This window comes from Heteronotia binoei, chromosome 6 (assembly GCF_032191835.1).
Source record: "Heteronotia binoei isolate CCM8104 ecotype False Entrance Well chromosome 6, APGP_CSIRO_Hbin_v1, whole genome shotgun sequence".
NCBI lineage: Eukaryota > Metazoa > Chordata > Lepidosauria > Squamata > Gekkonidae > Heteronotia > Heteronotia binoei.
In genome coordinates, this window is record NC_083228.1 from 31,350,859 (window position 1) to 31,365,420 (window position 14,562).

Sequence of the window (14,562 nt, forward strand, 5' to 3'; positions counted from 1 at the left end):
CTGACAACCGTCTCTTGCTTAACACAACCAGCACCCCCACCAGCCTCCTCTGACAGACAGCTTTCTAGTCGTCCTTGTCCCGCCTCCCTTCCCCGGCGATTGGCGGCGGCGCAGGCGGCGGGCTGGGCCTGGGACTGACACGCGATGTCCGCGCCCTTCAGGGGGAGGGCGGCGCGATTGGCTGGCTGGTCGGCGCGCGCGCGGGGGAGGGGAGGAGAGAAGGGGCGGAGGAGGAGGGGGGAAGGCTCTTCCCCGCCCCCTTTCCAGCAACCCCGCAGCGCTGCCTGCCGGAGAGCGGGGCGACTTCCAGTCGAGAGATGGCGGCCACCGCGGGCAGATCGCTGCTGCTCCTCCTCCTCTCCCGGACTCCCGGCGGCGGAGGAGGGGCGGCGGCGCTGACAGCCGCCGGCTGCTTCCCAGCGCTGGGCAGGCACCGCCAGCAGCCGCCGCGGCACAGGACGGTGAGTCCTCCTTCTCCTCCCCGGGTGGAGGCCGGAGCCGGGACAGGCGGGAGAGCGAGCAGGTGGTGCCAAGGCGGGCAAGGCTGGGGCTGCTGCTGCTGCCGCCCTTCCGACGGGAGCCGTCGGCGGCCGGGCTGGGACGCGGGACGTGTCTGCTGGTGGTGCCGCCCTTCCTCGCCTCGCTTTCCCTCCCAGCCCAGAGTCCGCCCCGCCAGCTGAGGGACCGCCCGCCTGGGACAAGGGCGACCCCTCCCAGCCTGCCTTCCCCGTTGGGCTTTCCCTGCTGCTGCCTCCGCCTCCTCCTCCACCTCCACCTCCTGGGCACCGGCGCCTCGGGCAGACCAATGCGGAACGCCGCTGGGCTGCGAGGGGAGAAGGGCGAGAGAGAGAGAGGGATGCCGCTGCGGTGTGCGGGGAAAAGAGGCGGAGGAGGGAGATGCCGCTGCTGCAGTGACTTGGAGGAAGAGCCCTTGCCACTCTCTCTCTCTCTCCCCCCGCGGTGCTGCATCCCTCTTTCTCGCAGCAGAGCAGAGCCCCGGCAGCAGCAGCGGTCCTCGCGTGGCTCTGGCTGAACTTGACTGCCTGCCTGGATGGAGGGGTGGGGAGGGCAGGTTGCCCGCGGAGGAGCAATCTCTCTTGGTCGGGAGGTTTTGGAGAACTGGCATCACCCCAGTTTCCCTGCATTCTAAAACAGGGGTGGGGAAGAGGCCGGTCCTGTCATTTCCTTGGCTCTCTCCTCCTCCTCCTCCTCCTGGATTGCCTTGAGCTAGAAACGAGAAAGGGAGAGAGAGGAGAAATGGCACAGGGTCTCTCCCTCCCCCCCCCCCCCCCTTCTCAAGCTCCTGAGATCAATATTGGGACTGAATCCCAGCCAGGCAGTGATTTCTCACAGTTGTATGAGAAGTACAGTCTCTCTCTCTCTCCCCCCCCCCCCCCCTTTCTCCGGGCAAAGTTATTTGTTAGGAGCAGAATCAATGCAGTGAGGTTGAGCTGAATGCAGATCTTTGGGGAGGCGCTTCTCCGTGTGTTTTTCCCTGTTTGAAGTTTCAAGCTGTAAAATACAGAAAAAGGGCTTCGGCCTGCCTTAATGACTGAGCTCTTTGTAAAGGCTGGAATGAATGGCCAGGTAATCTGGAAGTTTGTTTACTGCACATGGTACCACCGAGCTCAGGGTTAAAGCCGATTATTCTGTTAGAGGAGTGTGTGTTGTGGATGCTCCGTTGCTGCAGTTGCTGGGTATATTTTCTTGAATAAAACTTCGTTGGTCTTAAAGTCAGTACTAGACTCCTACTTTGTTCTGTTGTCTTCCAAGTTAACTTCCTGTTCTTCAAGTTACATTTTATTACATTCTGGATGTTTATCACACACCATGAATCACATTTCGGTGTGCATTTGGTAAAAACCTGCCATAGTCTTGTACTTTGATTATGCTTGTTAGTTTGTGTGTGTGTATGCACTCCAAAAACTGCCCCAAGGGATTCTCCACAATTGGTCCAAATTCTTGGCTTGTCTTCTGTGGTCTAAAGGTGTTGCCAGTGTTTCATTAAGGTGAGCAGGCCAAGTTGATAAAATATTGGCTGTAGTGATGCTTAAGGCAGAAGCCAAGAAGGATGAAAGGCCCACATAATTTTTTTCCAAAGTTTTATCAGATCTATAACTTTAAAATGTTGGATGTTGAAAATAAATAACTAAATACAAGAATAAATTAACAGTTATCTACTGTGCTACTTCTGTTTATCCCCCCCCCCCAAGTGGGACCGGTTTCACATGATGTGGTATGTGAGACTATTGTACCGAAATGAAAGTTCAGCTAGACATTGAGTTGTACATGGTATGAATTGAGGACTCGTTTGTGTAAAGTGATCCTTGTAATTTCTGGCAGGAGAACATGCAAAACTTAAAAAAATCTTGCAGACCCTTTTTTTCAAGGGACCAGATATTTAAAACATACTTGCTATCTTAGTCATTTCTACTGTTCCGTAATCTACAGTTTTAACCAGCAGCTCAAGGAAAGAAACTGTGCAGGGAAACAAAGAAGTGCTGATTATAATGAGATGCTTGACAACTTTATCTGATGGAAAGCACAACTTACTCAGAACCTCTATGCTTTGCTTATTGCTTTTCAAGTTCTAGTAGCAAAATATTAGTTGTCTCAAGTGAATGATAACAGTATAAATCAGTTTGGAGAAGGAGACTTACAGTACCATCCTATGCAGAGGTACTCCAGTCTAAGCCCATTGACATAAGTGGGCTTAAACTAGAGCAGGGGTGGCCAAACTGTGGTTTGGGAGCCACATGTGGCCCTTTCGCAGATATTTTGTGGCTCTCAAAGGCCCCACTGCCCCACTGGCGAGCTTGGAGAAGGCATTTCTCTCTTTAAATCACTTCTCCAAGCCAGCCAGTGGCTTGGAGAATGCATTTGAATTTAAAGCTGCTTTCTTTTCACTCCCCCCATCTATTTTCCTTCCTTCCTATCTTGAGGTTCTCAAACATCTGAAGTTTATTATATGTGACTCTTACATTAAGCAAGTTTGGCCACCTCTGGACTAGAGTAACTCTACAGGGTTTCAGTGCCCGTGTATCATATTGTCAAAGAAAGCTTTTATGATAAGGACAGGAGAGGCTTATTAACACTTTGATACGATGCTAATTTCAGTCAGCCACCAAGTGAACTTTGTGACTGTGCTGTACTGTTAGGAAAGTTGTATCTGCCCAGCAGGGCTGCACAAAAGTATTATGTTCCGCCAGTACATGAAGAGACATAGGTGAAGTATGGATGGTTATATTTTCATTCTGTTCTTTGTTTATGTCGTCACTGTCATCTTCAAGAATCAGCTCTTTAGCATATTTTTTAAAAAAACAGACAATTGCTTTTTTTGGTTTTCATTTTGTTTCAAGGTTATTTTAGGTTTCATGGAGCAGTCATCCTATGTGTGCAGTTCATAGCACCCTCCATTGGTCAGTCAGGCTATACAGGTCAGAATGTGCTCTGGCATCTACAGTTCCTTTAGTTGAGTATGGGATAGAGACATGCCAAAGTTGGTTGGCTTGTCCACGGATCTTTACTCCACACTATCGTGTGAAGTAGCCTCTTCCACTTGACTCAGCTGCTCTTAGATTGAAGAAATCAGGGTGATAGAATGGGTTCTGGATCTCTCTCACCTGTATGTTCTCTAGAAAAGCAGGTTTGGGTTTGGCCTTGTGAACAGCTGAATAAGAATGGTATTGTTCTCTTAATGAATATTACCTTTATCCTACCACTATTGAAGTGAGCAAAAGGAGAATTGCTCCAATGAGCTTTGCTTATTTGTTTCACTTCCAAACAACGCAAACAGAGCTGTGACTGTGCATGTGCAGTCTTCTTCTTGCCGCACACGGTCCTTCGTTGGAGGATGGCCTTCATCGATTTATTTTTACAGCACAAAAATGTTCCAGCAGATTATAAGATGAAGAACACATTTGGCTAAGGTGTCGATTCAGCTAGATCCCAATGAGGAAGCACCTGTAGGAGAAACGGGTTTGATCCAGATTTGTACCTTCACTGCCTCTGATTTTTGCACGTAGTACAATAGCTGTGTGTTTTTCTGCTCTGCTTTAACACATCTGCAGTACCCCGGAAAGACGAAAGTGTATTAGGAGTGGGGGTGACGTTTAGTTGTTTTATGCTTCTTCATCTCTTTGTAGATGAACTTTCCCACAATTGTGTTTGGTGCAAGATTTGGGGCTAAAAGTGAATTTTAACACAGACCTGCCCTAAAAGTCTTGCTCTGTGGCTAGCAGTTAACTCAATTAACAGATGTATTATGAGAGCTCAACAGATGTGTAACAAGAGTTTCTGTTTACTAAGGAACTGTCACCTCCTAGTGGATGAACTGGAGAGTTTAGCAATACTTTTAAGTTGGTGGTAATATAATTTTGAATACAGTAGCTAAATGTCCTGGTTAAAGAACTGATCAAATGTTCAGAGAGTTACATAACACTGTTCTCCATATAAGCTTACATGTGAAAGATTGTTCTGATATGAAGAGGCTATTTGATACAAGTAGGTCCTATATACTTTATGATATAGTTGTCTGGACTGTACTATATGTTTGTGGACATTTTAATTACAGGAACAGTGGTCTTACCTACAGTGTACTGTTTTGCTAGATAACATTTTACTTTTTAAGCTGCATATTTGAATATTTTTGCACATTGATACCACTTTGGGGGGAGGGGGAGCATTGTGTATTCCAGTACTTGCATTTTTTATTCATACTCATTTTTAAAAGATTCACCAGTGATATATGTAAGATGACAGAATTATTATATGTTCATCTTGTGTTACAAGAAATGTAATATTTCTATTTAATGAAAAATAAAAGAATGGAATGTGTGTGGTCACAAAACTTTTGAACCACACACATCTTAAATGCAGAATTCAACTTTGTTGGTTTTAAAGGTGCCACTGGACTCCCAGACTTTGTTCTGTTGCTTCAGACTAACACAGCTGCCCACCTAAATACATTTTAAATGCGTACAGTTCAGAAGTTTAGCACGCTTTCAGCCATGCTTGTATTTTGTTTATACAAATGTTTAGATAATCATTCCATCTGCCTAACTGGTGAATCTTTAAAAAGTTATTCATGAACTGATGCTACCTTTCTCCCTTTTAATAATTTCCTGGTACATATGTGCAGTGGTAATCTTCAGCACAGGATCTAAAGACTGCTATTTCATGCACAAACCAGCAAGCTAAAATTACAAATGAAAGGCTTTTTAATGCTAAAAATGATGTTGTTAAGAGTTCTACTGGTACAGGCCTCTGTGTCTAAAAGGAGGAGGAGAATAAAAATTTACACTGATTTTTGAACCCATGTTACCTGTGATGTGACTTTGTTTCTTCTGCCCTGCCAGTTTCACTGTCTGTCATTCATCAGTCTGTCTTGGCAAGCCCATCAGCATTCTTCAGGTTTCCTGTTTCTCTATTAGACATTTCTTTTTAGGTAACCTTTCGAGATCAGCCATCACTGGCTAAACTTACTCCTTTCCCCGCCTCCATGGCAAAAACCATCTGCTTGTGGGAGAGTGCAGAGACAACCTTGTTTGTGTAGCCTTCTGTTTCCTTTCACACTCTATGGAATGAGGCAACAAGTGTTCCAATGAGAATCCTTCCCATTTTATCTCCCCTTTATCCCCCTTCCCTCTCCTCCATTGGCTGTAGAGATGTGAAAAGAGAATGGCAGCTAGGTTGTTGAAGTAGATAGTGCTGTTTGTGTGCTTTGGTAGGTCTTTGGGATCATGGAATGGTAGCCAGATTCTTTGTGCAGATTGATGGGGGGGAGTGCTCCCTGGGCTGTGGAAGAAGAGGTAATGCGGTCTGCTGTCTGCTCTGAACGCTACTTCCCCCCTGTGCCACTGCTTTCTGAGTCGTGTTTGCTGCCTTATTCCCACCCCTTTGTGTTGTCCCTGTTTTGCTGGTAGACAAAGTGACTGCAATGATAAGAAGTCATCAGCAAGTGTATTTTAAATGAGTGTTTTTTAATAAATGAAAGATGTAAAGGGGAGAATTATACTCGAAGTGAATTTTGCAGATGAAGAGCATGACTGGAAAACTACTTTTAACATTAAATAAACTACCATGCTTGGGACAGAATGAACACTGGGTGAGCATCTGATTGGAATTTTTTCTTCCCCAGTCTAGAGAATGTTTGCTAGAAGCACAAAACATTGTCATACTGTTGCTATTTGATCCTTCTAGTTGAGTAGCTGAGTATCCAAAACAGTGCTCAGCATAGGACAGAGTCCTTAATAAGAATTTTTCCACTAGCTGCTAAATTTAAAACTACTAAGTAAACGCTGGAATCCTTGGTTCACATCTGCATTTTATTTAACAAATACTGAGTGGCCTCTTATCTGTTCTTGTTCTCCCTCCCTCCCCCCACACTCGTTTTTCATCTTGAACAGTTTTGCCTAATCTGTATTGTCCAGGAGTGGCTATTTAAGAATTTGAAGAAGATATTGCAAATGGAAATATGAGCGTCTTCTGATTGCCGTAACGAACAAACAAGTTAAAAGGCAAGTCCCTAAAGGAAAGTCTCTCTACATCTAATGAGCTCAGTTGTAGTGCCCTGCAGTGTGCCATTGTGAGCTTATTGCTGTTAAGACACTCTGCTGAGACTGCTCTGTGAGTAGAAAGGTAATAATTTTGTTTTAAAAACCTAAAAATTTTGGAGCCAATAATACATGTAAAGAATTTATTTTGAATGGTTCAGTGTTATGAGATATTCTGTTTGGGTGAATCTCTTGGCGTAATAAAACAAAAGCTTTTTGAAAGCTGTGTTTGGATCAGTGACTATGTCACTGTCATGGGATAAAATTGTTCCACAACAGAAAGTGTTTGGTTTAAAGAGGATTGAAAGGGTCCTGGACCGTGCAGTCTACCATCAGTTTGTACCTGACATGGATTTTGATACTGTAATTACTCCAGTAACAGTGTTTGTCACATTGCTGGTATGTGGTGGTAGTGGAAAATACCTCTTTAAGTCACAATTGACTTAAGTTGACCTTAAGGGTTTTTCGAGGCAAGAGACGTTCAGAGGTGGTTTGCCATTGTCTTCCTCTGTGCAGCAACCCTTGTATTCCTAGGAGGTCTCCCATCTAAATACTAGACAGGACTGACCCTGCATGAACCAAACCACGAATCGCAATTCGTGCCTAAATTGGGCCAATTCACAAATTGTTTCGAACTGCTTCTGACTATAGTGCTTCATTTGTTTAGTCTTTGCAGTTCGTTTTCCCAGACAGCCTGGTGCTGATTCAATCGATTGCTAGGCAACACTGGGGGTGGACTTCTGGGAACCTTAGAAATACCTATAGCACTTGTTCATAGCTTGATTGGCAGCTCTGAGAACCAGTCGTGGAGCTTCCATTCTGCAGTACAAAGAGTTGTCAGTGAGAGCTGAAGCTGAGCTTTCCCGGGTGCACCTGGAAACTTCACCAAACTTGGACGGTGGGTGGAGGAGAGCCAGCTGAAGACTCCCAGTGAATTTTACGCCTCTTGAACCAAGCGAACCAACAAAGCACAGAAATCAAATTAATTGCAAAACGAACCACCATTTTCACATTCTGTGCTCATCTCTACTTCCAAGATCTGATGAGATTGGGCCCGCTTGGGTATGTAGCTGTATAGAATTAGTGGAGTGATATTTGCTTATCAGTTATGGCTTTGAAACATCTGAAGGAAGAAAGAAGATAATCTTGTTTTCTAAAGAACAAAGTTTGAGTCCTGCAGTACTTTTAAGACCAACAAAGTTTAACTCTGGGCATAAGCTTTCATACACATGCACATTTCTTCAAATACATAGATTGTATTGTGTTTTATTATTTGAGTGAGGCCTCATTTTTTTAATACAGCAGAAAGTTCTGGCATTGATATAATTAAATTTGTTGTGGTTCTGAGAGGGAAAAGTTGCTGGTGTTAACACAGAATACTTAAAATGTGTGGAGTAGCATGGATAAAAGTGAAATGCTCTTTAGAGGTGTTTGGCAACTAAAAAAATTACTATAGAATGAAGCAGGAAGTATATTTACTCTATGCACATGCTTTTTTTCATAGCATTTAGTTTAGGAAATATATTCATGGCCTAGTGATTTGGGTCTGGAATAAAAATAATTGAAGTTGTTAAATTTGTAAAACCTTCTTTGTGGTACTAAGAGTTGCAGTAAGTTTGATGCGCTTCGTTTAGAACAGCAAGCTAGTGATTCCGCCAAATCTTGCTTAAAAATATACTGATCTTCTGATTATGCCATATAATTGTATTTGGGCTTACTCTTAAGTATTTATATTTCTAGGGAATTTTTCCTTTTAACAATAAGCTGTACCGTATGTCAGTTTTGAGTGAGACTTGTTCTTTTAACTATGGTGTGTTTACTAATACTCTTTCTGTTTAGGTGTTGGCTCTGGGAAGGCCCATTTAAAGCTTGATGCAGCAAAGCAGAATGCTGCTCTTGGAACATAAATACAGCATTTATCTCATGTCTAAGGTCTTCTTAAAAAAACGGGTAGACCATTTTTTGTTTCATTCAGTGTTCCAGAAGTTACCAGCATCGTTGATCTTTGTGGTTGATTAGTCACTATGTATACTTTGCTTGCAATATACCCATAAAATGTGCTAGTAGTAGGTGTAAAAACCTATTGCATTCATGCATGTTATTGCAAGTGTTATGGGTACACTCTGCAGGGAGCGAGGGTTGGCTACAACTTCTTGATCTTTGTGTGTTGTTGAAGCTGGAATGAAAGGCTAGCAGTCTTGATAAAAATGGAGCTTTGCTTCCTGTCTTCACACACAGGCATATGTGAAATTCCGTATCTCATCAGTCAGGAAAAAGTCACTATTGTCAGAGCTCTTGTGTGTGTATGTAATGTTCTGTAGGTTCTGAAAGTTATTTGCTGTCATCTGGTTGGCAACAATCAGTGTGGTTGCTGTGATGTGTGATTTTGTGGTCTCTGCTATGCAGTTACAGTGTAAGTTAGGCCATTGCCAGTGGCTGTGAAACTCCAAGCTAGCCTTATGGCCTGCTATACCCTATATTTCATAATTGTCAATTTTCATATTGTACATAGTGCTTCTCACTTCTGGAGATCTGTATTAATCTGCTGTTGCGTTAGTGAAGCTTCATTCTGCAGCCATTGATTATTCTTCCTTCTGGGCCATCCCATAAAATCAGAAAGGAGTCTTCAGGTGCCTTTAAGTCTAACAGGTTTTATTATGGAATAAAAGCTTGTGGATTAGAGCCTACTTCATCAAATGCATGAAATGTTTCCTTCATTGGCAGATATATGTATGAGCGCAGAGAAAGAAAATGATAAACTGTGGGGTCGAAAGTCATTGAAATGCAAGAGATAAAGGCTGCAATTCATGTGTGCAAAACATAAAGGTTTACAAGATTAAAAAGTGATGATTCCCATTAGCAGCAATTGGTGATAACAGTATTTCTTAGCTTTGTTTAATTAGCTTACTGTTTATAGTAAGAGAATTTTGCCTGTCTTCTAATCAAACTTGCGGTCAACTCTCATTTAATGATTTCCCATAGGAAACTCCTTTCTGTGTTCTCATGTCTGAAGAATAGTGATGTTGAAGTTAGCAACAGTGTATCCTGGGAGACGGGAATGTTTCTCAGCTGGTTCTGAATTTTAATGTCAGATTTGTGTGTGTTTATTCTTTTGCATTGAGATTTGCCTGTTTGTCTAAAAGGCCTTTTTATGGCATGTAATGGCACCTATTTTGCTAGAGATAACTGCATCTCTGCTGATATAGCTGATGTTACTGGGTCCCAATACAGTGTTGCTCGACAAAGCTGGCCCCAGAGTTTGTTCTAGAGTCCAGTCCCTGCTTGTGTTAACTGGCTTGTTGCTGATAGGTAACTGTCCAAGATTTTGGAGGGGGGCTCTCTCTGAGTAAGATCAGGACAAGCGGGGGGGGGGGGGGCGGAGAGGGAGGTATTATTGTCCAGCATGAGCTGTAGAGAATGGCGATGTTGAAGTTGTTTTGTCTGTAGTGACAACATGCTGTTCTGCAACTTTCTCTTCTTGTCCTATAGCAGGTTCTTGCAAGGAAGTGACCATACCTACCTGTTTTTTTGCTTCATAGGGTAGGTGCTGTACCTCTAAGATATTAAGGCCATGTTCAATAGCGATGAAAGGCATTCACCAAACTGCAGGATTAGGAATTCTGCTGCACAAACATTAAAATATAATAAATGATACAGCAAGATTTTAAAGAATAAAATTCCCCTCTGCTGAAAACATTCTGGCTGGGGATTTCAACACAAGAGTAGGAAGGGACCATTTGATATTCTTCAGAGCTCTTGAAGTCAATCAGAATGATACCCTTCCGCCTCTCTTTTCCTTAGAGAGACAATCAAAAGATTGCTACATAAATTCGGCTGGCCTACATCTCACCACATTTTGCTTTCAGTTCTATAGAGTAAGGTTGAATGGACTTATCTGTTTTCCTAAAGCCAGCAAATTTACATTTGTTTCCATAAAAGGATGTACCATAATTAACTACTTTCTAGTGTCTCCTCTCTTGGAATCTTGTGTTTTATGTTTTGAGCTTTGAGATTGGGGATTTTGGTATTAGTGACCGCCTGCCTTTGATCCTAACACTCAGAACATGCCTTTTTGCCACCCCTTTCTATCCACCTGTCCCTGACCTCTGAGCCAGAAACTTTACCTAAAGTTGTATAGAATGACCATTCTATTCAGGTGACATCTCAGCTTCTTCAACTCAGGCCTTTTTCTAATCTTAGAGCCTCTATTCTTCCCTGTATCCATGGAGTGTTTTACACAATTCTTATTTGTCATCTAGTAGAGAGGGCAACAGTACTGTGCCTCAATGGGAAGTGAGAACCTTTGGTATTATTACATGTATAATCTCAAAACTTTTACAGCTTGGAATATAGGCAAGCCAAAAATGAAAGCCAAAGCACATGATCAGCAGCCTTGTGTAATATGCTGATGGTATCACTTCATATTGCAAAGGGAGGTGTGCAGGGCTATTTTTGTAGCAGGAACTCCCTTGCATATTAGGCCACACATCCCTGATGTAGCCAATCCTCCTGAAGCTTACAGTAGACCCTGTACTAAAAGCCCTGTAAGCTCCAGGAGGATTGGCTACATCAGGGGTGTGTGGCCTTAATATGCAAAGGAGTTCCTGCTACAAAAAAAGCTCTGGAGGTGTGGAGGATGAAGTAAAGAGGGTTTTCTGCGCTTTGACAAATCAATTTCTTGATTATAATATGGTCAAATTTACTCTTACATACCAAGAATGAAATGCCCAGTGTTTGTTTGTGTGTTGCTCCCTGCAATTTCATTAAATGTTGAGTTGAAGTTGCTTTGTTTTACTTACTCCTCTACATTTGTTGCTTTCTTGTACATGCAGTCCTTAGGTTGGCTAAGGGCCTCCACAGATGGGAATGTTGTTAATAGATAATGGGTTGACTCCTCTTAATGATAGGGCAAGCTTTTAAGGAAAATGAGGAGTGGGGAGGTAGAATGAGCTTCATTTCTTGAGATTTGCACTTCAGGTTAAAATGGAAGAGTCTGCCAAAAGGTGCATAGTTATAAATCTAAAGGTAAGACTTGACACTTGGAGAATTGTCAGTGGAATAGTGAATGAATGTGTACACATTATATTCATTATCTTATCTTATTTCTGGACATTGAGACAGAATTGGAGTCAAATTACATTTGTAAAGCAAGTAATATGAATATATCATAATATATGCATAGTTATGCTGCAAGTTCTGCCTAATGCCTGTGGATAAGGTTATATGGAGATGATCTTTTGAAAAACACTACTGCACAAAAGTGTGAGTCTCTTACCTTAATTTTAGCACCTAGTCTATCTTGTGATTGCATAGAAATAACTTGCTTTTGTTAAATCAGTCCCACAGTAAGGACTGTCTTGGTCTGTTGAAGGTGAAAACATAATTTGCCATGTTTGAAGAAACCCTTCTGACTTCCTCAATAGAAATAGATCTTTTGTTACTATGCCTGACTAATGCAATTTGTATGTGTGTGCACAAGTTGCTTTTGATAAGGAAATCTTCTTATTGCAAAGGCGAACATTGAAATCATTTCAGTGTATTTTGTATTGCAAGCTACAGCAGGTGTTCCACTTGATTAGATTAATACTTTTTGCTCTTTTTCTCCTAAAGTATTCTCATTAAATTTAAACTTGGGGACTGAGAAAGCAAGGATTAAATTGTTTAATGCCTGTTCATTTTTTTTTTTTTGTAAAGAAGGGTTTTGTAAAAGCAAAGTTCATACAAATTAGCACTGAAAAAAAAATCTATTTCTGAATTGAAGAATTAGCATGGATGAGTGTTGCTTCCTACTGATAAGCTGCTGTTGTAGTAGCGTGCCAGAGGGAAAACTGCAGCACTGATTGGCGCATTCTCGGTCTGAGCTAGTGTTATGCATCATCTAAAAATGCTGAAGCGGCAGAAGGAAAGATGTTTAGGAAGATCTTCAGAGGCCGAAGTTGAAAGAAGAGAAATAAAAGCTAAGCTGTACAGTAATGTTTGTATACTCTCACTGCTTGCTTGCTTTAGAGAGGATGTTGCCACTTTGGATTGAGGCTATGAATGCCATTAACTTAATTGTACATGGAATTTAATGATATACCAGAAGGGTTGGCTCAGCAATGTCTCAACTTTTTCAACTGAACTTTCGCCGGAAAGTGGGGGTTTTTTTGTCATTCTTGCGTTAGGCAGTATGGAACAGTGATCTTTGGGGGGTGGGGAAAGTGAGCGTGCGCTTTAGAGATACTGGAGTAATAGAAAGTGATGGAAATTGAAACTTAATTTGGATATTTGTTAACACAATATGGCTTATCTATAGAAACGTTTTTGTTAAAAATATAACCACTGTATTCAGTGTCATTTGGCAGGAGTGTAGTTCTGGTGTGGAGCCCATAAGTTGCATGAATAAGTTTCCTTCAGATAATGGTCTCTCCTATTAAAGAATCTCTGGTAGCAAAAAGAGTCTCTGATGTCCTGGGACAATGGCTGCCAGGAAGAATAAATGATAGTAGATTAGATGGAAGGATGCTTGATTCAGTATTTATTTTATTTGTTTATTTATTTATTTATTTCTGTAGATTTATAGGCCACCCTTCCCCTAGTGGGCTCAGGGTGGCTTCCAACACAGTATAAGGCAGGTTAATGTGTTTAGGCAAGTTAAAAATAAAATTGGTGCTGAACCAGTGATTACTTACTCATAAAAGATTTTATTGGGCGGGGTGGTGGTGGTGAGAGGCAAGTACCTACTTATATGGGTTGATCCCGAGTGTAAGAGCATTTTCGTAAGCAAATTGTTACTGAAATTTCCAAACCTTTCTGCAAGTTGCAACCTCAGTATTGAATAGTTTGCACACTGGAGCTATATTTCTTGAATGTTATTAAGAGAAAACTGAAATCCTGGTCCTTAAGGAAATCTGTGTAAGGTTTTCCCTTTTACTAATTTCCCAAAATGCTTCAGGCCAGCATTAGTGCTCTGGAAAATCAAGTACTTATTTGTTTAGAACTAAACGTTGTTGTGAGTCTATGGAAAGTCTATTTGTCACTGTCAAATATCAACAGAGTACCTTTTTTAAAGTGTTCAACATGCTTCGCATATTAGTGGTTATTTCATATGAGCCCTGATGGGGCCACATTTGAATAACATCTAGTGAAAGTGAAACACTGGCTGTATGGATGGAAAAGCAGTCAATCAAATGGGACTACCTGAGATCCAGTAGTTCAGATCTATTCATAGAGACTTAACTTAAACTTGGATAATTTAACACGTTTAATTATGAAAGCGTTATAGTTGATACTTAGATTAAAAGTGCTTAATATTTGTTCATCATTCCCGTCTGGGACTTTCGTAGAAACTTGTATTGTGTTTTTAAATTTCAGTGGTTTCTTGCATGGTCTTAGTCTAGAACAGGGGTGGCCAAACTGGCTCGGGAGCCACATGTGGTTCTTTTACACAAATTGTGTGGCTCTGGAAGGCCACATTGCCCTGTTGGCTTGGAGAAGGCATTTGTCTCTTTAAATTCCTTCTCTAAGCCAAAAGTGCTGGTGGCTTAGAGAAGGCATTTAAAGTTAAAGTTGCTTTCTTTCCACCTCTGCTTCCCCCCATGTTCCTCCCTTCCTCCTTTTTCTTCCTCCCTCCCTCTGTAATAATATTGGGCAGTGGTCGGTGAATTGGGCGGGGCGTGGTCAGTGTCTCAGAAGCTAAAGGGCCAGAGTGAGTCCAGCTGCATTAATGTCTTGCAGCTCTCAAACATCAGACATTTATTCTATGTGGCTGTTACGTTAAGCAAGTTTGGCCACCCCTGGTCTAGAGAGCAAAAGAAAGAGTAGCCAGTTTGGCAACAAATATAAAAGCAGCTTGTCTGTGCTACATTTCAAAGATTTCCTGTTTATTTTCTGCATATAGGCTCATGCTGCTGTAATTTTTTTCTGCCTTCAAGAAACAACCATTTTACACGTCTTCAGGGTTGTTGATTAGTACAGAAGGATGACGGCTCTGAACGGTTTTCAGTGCTTTGGAGGTCCATTTTCTTAT

The 14,562-nt window shown here is 42.1% G+C and overlaps 1 protein-coding gene across 4 annotated transcripts in view; it reads left to right on the forward strand.

Moving 5' to 3' along the window:
- Window positions 1-219: 219 nt before the first annotated feature.
- The window catches only part of MCU (mitochondrial calcium uniporter), a 135,363-nt gene continuing 121,020 nt past the window's right edge, over window positions 220-14,562 (forward strand). For 2 of the 4 annotated variants that reach the window (XM_060241206.1, XM_060241208.1), the window contains exon 1: window positions 254-468. In XM_060241206.1, coding sequence (XP_060097189.1) covers window positions 318-468 — 151 coding nt within the window. In that variant the 5' untranslated portion in view covers window positions 254-317. Of the gene's footprint in view, window positions 469-14,562 lie in introns of all 4 variants that reach the window. The other 2 variants (XM_060241207.1, XM_060241205.1) reach the window with 2 other exon arrangements.